This window comes from Cylas formicarius, unplaced genomic scaffold (assembly GCF_029955315.1).
Source record: "Cylas formicarius isolate icCylForm1 unplaced genomic scaffold, icCylForm1.1 PGA_scaffold_2__14_contigs__length_35257938, whole genome shotgun sequence".
Classification (NCBI taxonomy): domain Eukaryota; kingdom Metazoa; phylum Arthropoda; class Insecta; order Coleoptera; family Brentidae; genus Cylas; species Cylas formicarius.
Genome location: NW_026844319.1, coordinates 28,579,200 through 28,587,885, shown reverse-complemented (window position 1 = coordinate 28,587,885; position 8,686 = coordinate 28,579,200). Strand labels below are relative to the sequence as shown.

Here is an 8,686-nt window from a genome sequence, read left to right as displayed (position 1 = left end):
ACCTTTTGACAGGACCGTTCAAATTTCGACCAATCGCCGAGCGTCGATTCGAACGGCTCCGGCGAGCGCGCCAATCGCGACGCTGCGTTGGACAATCGATAGTGCCACGGTTTTCAGCGGAGCCAACACAAAAATCCCCGCTGATGAAATATTTTCGCAATAAACGCGATCCGATTCAAAATAATGAAAATCTAAATAAAAAAACACACATCTTTAATGTTTCGCAATGTCAACTTTACTATTGGTCAGGTGGACAGGCGGTAAAATATATTTCATACAGGCGCATTTATTTCCGGACACGAAATCGAAGCCGCCGAGACGGGATCCGCAATGGGGGCAATTGATTCGCCCCTTTTGCCACTGGCCGTCGCTTATTTTTGCGGTTAACCAGTCCGATAAACGCTCCTCGTCGAGAAAAACGCTGGTGCTTTCGGTTACCGACTCGCAGACGGAACCGTCCGGTTCGTTAATTGCGAGACCATGCGCGTTTAACACTACCGTTTCACTGACCGAGTTTTCCACGACGGTTTTCCTGCACTTTTTACATTTTATTCCCATCTCGGTAAAATCGACGACATAACCCCAAATTTTCAAGGGAAAGTTGGTTAGTTTACGGAACCACTAGCAGTTGCGGTTTGAATTAGATTATTGTTTAGCGTTTGCCAGTATTGCGAGGAATTGAAAAAATAAAGTTATAAAGTGTCTCGTGCATATTTCTTTCACCAGGAACAACTAAAATACTAGTTTAATTCCTTCCTCAAACTTGCCCAACTAAATGTTAGGTTGTGTTCGAAAATGTGACGTTCGTGACCTCATTTTTGCCCCGCCTACTGCCGTCATTAAACAAATGCAGTGACGGCGCCGTCGAAATCACCTGCAGTTGCGGCAAATTCCAAGGAAAACGATAATGTCCGGCAACAAGAAGATCGAGGAAGGGCTAGAGCACGTCAAGAATGCCGAGAAAAGGTTAGGGGGGTGTGTGACACGGCGGCTGTTTAACCCCTCGGTTTTCAGTTTGAAGACGTCGCTGCTCAAGTGGCGGCCCGACCACGAAAACGCGGCCGACGAATACAGCAAGGCGGCGACGTGTTTCCGAAACGCGAAAGCGTTCGAGCAGTGCAAGGATTGTCTTCTCAAAACCGTCGAATGCCACAAACAGAACAGAGCGTATCCTTTGCGTCGCGCGGGTTGCCTTTTTGCCGTTTGGCACCGTTTTCCTTAACCGAGTGCGCAGGCTGTTTTATGCGGCGAAAGCCTTGGACCAGTGCGTACTGGTCTGCAAAGAGCTGGGCGACTTTTCCGAGATTGCCAGTTTAGCGGAGAGGGCTGCTAACATGTTTCAGAATCACGGAAGCGCAGAGTCTGCGGCAGCGTCCCTGGACAAGGCCGCGAAAATCTTGGAATCGCAGCGGCCCGCGGACGCTTTGAGGCTCTATCAACGCGCCGCAGAAATCGCCCTGGTTGAGTGTTTTATACGACTTTTAATTTTTAGGTTATACAACTTGTTACGTTTTAGATTCAGGATAATTCGAGGCAGGCGGCGGAATATACCAGCAAAGTTGCGAGGCTACACGTAAAATTGCAGCAGTAAGCCTCCGAAACGGTAGTTTCGCTTTGCTCTGGGTCCTTTTTGCAGGTACGATTTGGCGGCGGATGCCTTGCGTCGCGAGCTCGGGCTTCACCAGCAGAGCGAATCTTACCAGGCGACCGGCCGATTGGCGGTGGCCTTGGTGCTCGTGCAGCTGGCCAGGGGCGACGTCGTGGCCGCGGAAAAAGCGTTCAAAGAGTGGGGCAACTATTGCGACCCGCCCGAGGTTCAAACGCTCGAGACTTTGCTGCAGGCGTACGACGAGGAGGACCCGGAAAACGCGAAGCGGGCCCTAAACAGTCCCTTCATCAAGCACATGGACGTCGAATACGCTATACTCGCGAGGGATATGCCCCTGCCCCGGGGGCTCGACGTCCCTTCGAAGGTGCCCGTCAGGGAGAACACGGCCGATGAGTATGTGTCATCGAAGGTTAGTGCTTTTTATTTTATTTATTTATCAACAAATAAACACACATAAACAAAATAGTAAAAACAAAATAAAATAAAATAAAACACATGAAATAGATAAGAACCCGACCCTAATATGACAAACATTGGTTTTCCAAAATATTAATATAGTTAGCCGACACTGACAGTTTTTAAGTTCTTTCTTAAATATTCTTGCATTCTGGAAGCAGTCAAGTTGGTCCCAAAAAATGATTTGTTAGTGAAACTGATCTAATAAGAAAAGAACTCTACTCATAGTTGGTACAAAGGAACTCCACCTGGAAGAAGTGGTTTATTCTAGTCTGGCGGGGGGAACGCTAAGCCCATTCTTACTTTACGGTTCATGAGAATTTGAGTGGAGAGAGATTTCCAATTCCGACGTCCTCAAGTCCGCAGGAACTTATGCTGCACTCTTTCTATGGCCTGTATCTAGAATTTCTGGTCGTCAGCAAATAATAGGAAAAATGCATGATGAAAATATCATTCACGTAGACATTGAAGTGTATGGGTCCCAGGTGTGATCTTTGCGGAACATCAGAGGGCACTTTAATTTCGGTGGATTGGAAGCTCTGGACGCACTCTTTCAGTAAGGTACGATGTTAACCATTCCAAAAGTTTTCACTGGATTTCAATGTTACGCAATTTTTTAATTAAGATTTGATCATTTACTCTATCAAATGTCTTACACGAGACCCCCCCTCCAACGATTCCATCAGAAGCAAGTTTAGATCAGTGGAGAGATGGCAAAGAAATCCAAATTGTTGGTGGATGAAGCAACCATTCAGGCTAGCAGATAAATAGTCGCAAACTAAACTTTCGAACACTTTAGAAATACAGCTTAGGATACTGATGGGCCCATAATTGTTGATTTGCAAGTAATCGCCGAATTTTAGCATATAAGTCTGAAAGTCTCTTATAGTCTGCATATAACCCGGTCCCAAGATATTCTTTATGTGGTTTGTTCTTCTCAATTATTATATCCTTAAGCTCTGGGGAAAACCAAATTGGAAACTACTTAGCCGAAAACTGCTTTAGGGGATCGTAAATATGGATAGCAAAATAAACTATGTCGTGGAACATGTTGACCATATCCTCAAGGGTTTTGTTAGAAAATAATTTGTCCCATTCGAATTGCGACAACTGCTCCCAAATCCATTGATTTAAAATCTCTATAAAGGCCGTCACGCCTTAGACGAGAACTATTGAAAGGTACTGGTCACATTGCAGGGACATATGCATCAAACCATTTATGGATTATTGATACAGAGTGGCAAAAAGATATTTTAATGAAATTTGACAAACATGTACACACATTTTTTTCTTAAATGTACCAGTGGCGGGCGCATGGAATTTCAATTGTCTCTTGTATTGTATTGAACGCCACTGATTTTTTGCGCTTAAAAAAAAATGAAAACCTCTTACCCGCAAATTTATTTTACAAAAAAATTAATAAATCTGGTCGTAAATTAATGCAGATGTGATTTTAAGGAAATCAGTGGCGCGCCACTAACTGTCCATGAACAAATAATATTTTGGTTAATTAGGTCGCCAATGCACTGGTTAAATCGATAACTATAAATCCCCTATCTCAAAAGTTTATAATCACCCTTTTTGCACTTCCATTATACAAATTTCACATTTTGTGGAGAGCGTGGCGTCTTCAGTTCTTTTCACCTTTTAATTATTTAATAACGTTTAATGTTAAAAATAAAAGTTATGAGACGAATATTAAATAAGTTTACTCGTCAAAAATTCGTTTCTTGGTATTTTTTTAAAAAATAATTTGGAACTAAATTAAAAAAAATAGCGCTTCTTAAACCGCTTACGTCACAAATGTGACGTCAAATAGCGTCAACAGCTTGAAAAGGAAATGTAAAGGTACCCGGGACCAGAGCAGTATTGCCAATTATGCTAGGAGACCCCACGTTACCACTTTTAAGGTTTAAGGGAGGTTTCACCATGATTGGGATGCAAGTGAGAAATCTATATTTCAATCATATCGATCTGATATACCTTAATATCTTGATATACATATATACTATATACCTTAATGTATGAAGACGTGAACTTTGGATTTCTCAGAATATTCAATAAGTTACCCAATAATATTAAAGGTTTTCAAATTATAAATTAATAGTGGTGAATATTGAATGAAAATGAAAAAAACAGTATATTAATATTATTATAATAGTAACAATGAATATGAGGATAATTAAAAATTAATTAACCTCGGATAAAAATGGAGAATTTTTTTTGGTATATGGGAAATCGAGAACTGTAGTCGGAATTACATTTTAATTTGTATTTCTGATAATCTTCGTACCGCCATTGTTGCCGAATGTCACGTCTAGCGGAAAAAACGTAACGGTTCAAAGGTTACGTGCGTTTAATGTCAGCAGCAATCAATGTGATTCGGGCTCGAGCATTGTGTACCCCAAGATTTAATATTGAGCCTTCTTGTCCATATAAATGGTTTGGTTAAATCTCGGGGGAACATTTTATCAAAACTTTAAATATTATCGATCTTGGTTGCTATAAAATGGAATGTAATTTCTCAGAGTGTTTCTTGGATAAAATCACACTTCACTATTTTCAGAACAAATCGACATGCGAAGAAGCGGATGGTGCCCCAGGTGATGCAGAGGACGATGACTATGCCGGCGGACTTTGTTAAGGGAACCCCACTTGAGGAGGGCCCCCTTAGCTTTAATTTGAAGATACCACAAGTCGTCTTTGATTTTTCCATTAGTTTGTAAGCTCGACGTCGCGTTTTGGGTGGGGGGCTGAAATTGTGAGGTTACGATAGCAGTAGGCCTAAACGAAACGAAATGTAAATAAGTCTCCGTGTGATTGTCGGTTCTCCGGAAACAATAGCCAATATTTCCGTTATTGTTAGCGAAGCGTCTAGTCAGTGCTGTCCTTTTTGTCTTTGTCGCACCTAAAGGGAGGGAAACACTTTTTTTTATCACCAATAAAATGAGGCATACAATAAAAGAAAATAAAAATGTGTTTTTTTTTTCCTCACCACTCCCCGATGGGGGGCGTCACTATTTATTTCCTCCTTTAACCAGCTATATTCCACACGATTTAAATACTTTACAATAATATACAGCGGCGGGGACGTTGGCCCGCCTAAATAACGATAAAATACGAAAATAGTTCGTTTTCGGTGTGTGTATAAAACGGTAGTCACACCGAATAAGGAAAACCAATAATAAAACGACGAGACGGGCGGCGCCGCTGATCCTAACTTCACTTTCGCTTGAAACGGTCAAACTCTCGACGCTCACTTGTTCAGATTCTCCCAGAGCTCATCGTCGCCCCACTTATCGTTCCAGCCGCCCTTTTTTTGTTCCCTGGGCTTCTTTTTCGTCTCGCCGGGCGACGTTGCGACGCTGTTGCCGCCCGAATAGTCCCGGTAATCGGATTGGTAGCCCCAGTTTTGGTTCGGACTGGAAGCCCTGGGAACAGGTCACCATCAGTCCACCCTACCTCAACCGTAGACCAAAGCAACTTAGACTTCCAGTTTAGTATCGATGTGACACGGGTGTTCGCACAATATTCAAATCACAAGTAAATTAGAACCAAAAATATTAGAGGAGAAGGCTCCCAGTAGTGGCAATGTTAAAGAGCGTACACGACTTTCAAGGCCCTCTAGTGTCCAGTCATGAAAACGGAAAACGCGCGGGCCGTTCGGTTCAATTCAATTTAAATTTCGAAAGGTAAAAACGTGAGAAAAAAGATTATGTCAAAATAGTTTTTAATTTTTCTTTTTATTAAAATATAAGTAAAGTGCTGTTAACCGTTCCAAGCTACTGTAGTATTTTCACAGTGACGCATTACTTTAGACCGCCATGACAGTACTTTAGTACTTGTACACAAATAATAGATGGCATTCGTAATAGTATACGCAACCTTCCCCTCCATCTTATACTCTTTGATTAGAACAAAATATGTTCAGATTTTCGTAATTTCCATGAGATTTGACGTTGCGTTGATATATTAAAAATAAATATAATTTATCGGCGAACATTTTATGAGGATTGGAATGGCATGCAAAGCAGGTAGATTTTTGAGATTTTGGACACTACGTTTTATTTTTTTTATATTAAAAAAAAAATAAACAATAAAACGAAGTGTGCAAAATCTCAAAAATCAGGTGTCTACAGGTTGAAATGCGGATCATGTCCTAAAATTTATATTTGACAAACAGGTAGATCCTTCAATAAACGCATGAATGAACATCAAAAAGCGTTTAAAAACAACAGTCTAGATTCTAATTATGCTACACACTTAAGCACAGCAAAACACATTTTTGAGGACAATGTTATTGATATTTTACATACAGCTACAAAAAGTAGAAAATTAAATTTATTGGAAGCCATGGAGATTGACAAAATGAAACATTCAAATGTATTGCTTAAGACAGGGTGTTGTCGACACAATTGTCATGTGAATGTATATAACTTCCTGAAAATCAGAACTTTTAGTTCTTGTTTATTTATTTTTTTAGCTCAAGAGTGATCGAGCCCTTTTATTAGAAAAGTGGCACAATGAAGTAGTAGTTGTCTGAGAAATTATCGTTTCTGGACGACTGAATCTTTGCTGACGTTTTCTGCCCATAATATTTAGTAATTGCAGCGTAAGGGTCGTTAACTGGCAACAAAACACGCCTGATAGTAATTACTTCACAAATTCAAAATCAAATTCATAAAATTTTTCCTCTTCTTTTTCTGTTTTCCTTTATTTTACCAGCAATCATTTTGGTTAATTGATTTTTATAGAATAGAATAATGAGTTATTTCCCACAAGAGAGTTATGCAAATGAAACTTCAACGTTTAGTTCCCACAAAATAGAACGAGAATTTGTGTGTCCACCCGGGCACTGGTAGCAAGTTACCAGGTTGCTTTTGTAATAAGGAGTGGTTGTCTATAGTCTATTTAGTCTATGGCTAGCTTGTCGAATGTTACTTGGAGCCATGCTGGCTGTTGCAACTCCAGTCGTCCTCTCGCGAGTACCCGTTACTGCTGCTCACGAGGGAGGAGCGTTCGCCCGGCGAGTGATAGTTATCTCCGACCACTTGCCCGTAACTACCCGATTGGTAGTCAGATGCCGAATTCGCTCCACCCACTTCCTTCCAGCCCTTGCGACCTAGCTCGCTCATCTCGAAAAGAAAAAACGATTAAAAAACTATCCTAAAGCTACCGCAGGATGAAAGGAGGGCGGGTCAATCGCGAAAAATAAAATTACCTTACTTGCCAGGCCCGACACCTGGGAGGAAACCTCATCTATCAGAGTACCCTCCTTAACCTAACACAAAACAATTCACGAGATAAATAAAAAAAACACAAAAACACGAAAAGAATTCATAAAAAAAGAAAAATAAATAAAAATAACGAACCTTTTCGCCTACATGCGAGCTAAAATCAACTACCTTCTGGCTTGCCATTCCGCCATATTTGACGGCGTTCTCGGAGGCCTTGGTGGCGATTTTCGTTGCCGAAGAGGAAAGGAAGGACCAGCCCTGCAACAATTTTCTCTTGTCTCCTCTTTATCCGCCTAACCTTGACTTACGTTGGCTAACGATGAAAGGGCCGTATCGACAAATTCCTGGGACTGACTCCGCGGCGGCTGTTCCCTGGTGTAGCCGAAACCGCTGTATTTGCCCCCTTGATTGGGAGGTAGATCACTGAAACACACCCCCATTGATTCCACCAAATTTATTTTGAATCAGTTAGACCCTTACTCCCTTCTACTGGCATTCTCCATCTGCTTCCTGGAGAAAAACGCTTCTTTCTGGTCCTTAACCTCCGGCGAATTGTAATTTTGATACCCGGATTGGTACGAATTAGAACTGTCCGACTGATAGGACTGATAAGAGGAATAGTTACTAGAGGAGTGGCTTTGTGCACTCGGACTTGTGTACCCGCCGGTGTAATTCTGAGCTGCAGATTTTTTCTCTTCCCATTGTTTGCCTTGAGCCAAAGTGGAAATCTACAAGAAAAGCCGCCACTTCATAGCACAAGAATCGTCGAAACTGGCAACAAACCTTATCCCTATATAGCGCGGCAGCTTTTGTATTATACTTTTGTTGCACGGTCATATTATCATCCCAGTCGGACTGGGCTTCGAAGAATACCCGGGCATTTCTGTTGCCGCCCACTTTCATTTTTTCGAGCTCGACGTCCTTCCACTTGTCCATGGTTACCGAGCGGACGAACGAAAGGTGCACCCCCAATCCCCTGTGCTTACCTGAACATTCCAGGCATATCCATATGCCATATGTTACCGAGACCCACTGTGGATTATGTGTGCCGCACTCGAAACATTTCTAAAATAGCACGGAAACTACAAGGTTCTGTAGGCACAGGAGCGAAATTCTACTCACATCGTTCTCGTTATGTGGTTTCAGTTCTTGTAAAACACGCCTGGTCCGGGGGCTCGCCATCGTTTGAGTATTGACGGATTAAATTGTAAAAAAAGTCCTATTTCGTTTGCGAATCTCACGATTCCACCACCAGAAAAGATTTCGCAGAGCGTCGGTAAAATTGGGGGCGATTTTCAAACTCCCATTTCCTTGACGTGGACGGAACCCACAGACCAAAAAAGACGCACGGACCATCGAACGATTGACGTTTCGCGTGACAGTA

General features: G+C 41.8%; 3 protein-coding genes across 4 annotated transcripts; 1 reads left to right on the top strand and 2 right to left on the bottom strand.

Moving 5' to 3' along the window:
• Window positions 1-72: 72 nt before the first annotated feature.
• Window positions 73-563, bottom strand: LOC132697843 (E3 ubiquitin-protein ligase RNF180-like). Its single transcript, XM_060663534.1, has one exon. It carries the CDS (start codon window positions 556-558, stop codon window positions 214-216), a length of 345 nt encoding a protein of 114 aa, XP_060519517.1. The 5' UTR covers window positions 559-563; the 3' UTR covers window positions 73-213.
• A 262-nt stretch (window positions 564-825) lies between these two features.
• Window positions 826-4,771, top strand: LOC132697838 (gamma-soluble NSF attachment protein-like). The gene is made up of 6 exons (XM_060663530.1): window positions 826-966; window positions 1,015-1,167; window positions 1,235-1,460; window positions 1,517-1,587; window positions 1,637-2,018; window positions 4,632-4,771. The coding sequence occupies exons 1-6, from the start codon at window positions 908-910 to the stop codon at window positions 4,707-4,709; spliced, it is 969 nt and encodes a 322-aa protein (XP_060519513.1). The 5' UTR covers window positions 826-907; the 3' UTR covers window positions 4,710-4,771.
• Window positions 4,772-5,307: 536 nt separating this feature from the next.
• LOC132697837 (ADP-ribosylation factor GTPase-activating protein 1) lies at window positions 5,308-8,637 on the bottom strand. 2 transcript variants are annotated; one of them, XM_060663528.1, is made up of 8 exons: window positions 8,425-8,636; window positions 8,086-8,367; window positions 7,783-8,030; window positions 7,611-7,725; window positions 7,438-7,560; window positions 7,287-7,346; window positions 7,007-7,200; window positions 5,308-5,496 (listed from the first exon to the last, which is right to left on the bottom strand). In XM_060663528.1, exons 1-8 carry the CDS (start codon window positions 8,482-8,484, stop codon window positions 5,322-5,324), a joined length of 1,257 nt encoding a protein of 418 aa, XP_060519511.1. In that variant the 5' UTR covers window positions 8,485-8,636; the 3' UTR covers window positions 5,308-5,321. The 2 variants fall into 2 exon arrangements, with proteins under 2 accessions (XP_060519511.1, XP_060519512.1); XM_060663529.1 differs by lacking the exon at window positions 7,287-7,346 and having other exon boundaries at window positions 7,471-7,560; window positions 8,425-8,637.
• Between the last annotated feature and the right edge of the window lie 49 nt (window positions 8,638-8,686).

What these genes read in the sequence shown, in the direction of transcription:
- LOC132697837 (XM_060663528.1), bottom strand. Translation starts at nt 8,484, where the DNA reads ATGGCGAGCCCCCGGACCAGGCGTGTTTTACAAGAACTGAAACCACAT. An exon ending in GCTCGCATGTAGGCGAAAAG is followed by an intron (nt 7,347 to 7,437) that starts GTTCGTTATTTT and finishes GTTTTGTGTTAG; the next exon opens with GTTAAGGAGGGTACTCTGAT. An exon ending in TGTCGGGCCTGGCAAGTAAG is followed by an intron (nt 7,201 to 7,286) that starts GTAATTTTATTT and finishes TTTCTTTTCGAG; the next exon opens with ATGAGCGAGCTAGGTCGCAA.
- LOC132697843 (XM_060663534.1), bottom strand. Translation starts at nt 558, where the DNA reads ATGGGAATAAAATGTAAAAAGTGCAGGAAAACCGTCGTGGAAAACTCG.
- LOC132697838 (XM_060663530.1), top strand. Translation starts at nt 908, where the DNA reads ATGTCCGGCAACAAGAAGATCGAGGAAGGGCTAGAGCACGTCAAGAAT. An exon ending in CTACACGTAAAATTGCAGCA is followed by an intron (nt 1,588 to 1,636) that starts GTAAGCCTCCGA and finishes TCCTTTTTGCAG; the next exon opens with GTACGATTTGGCGGCGGATG. An exon ending in ATGAGTATGTGTCATCGAAG is followed by an intron (nt 2,019 to 4,631) that starts GTTAGTGCTTTT and finishes CACTATTTTCAG; the next exon opens with AACAAATCGACATGCGAAGA.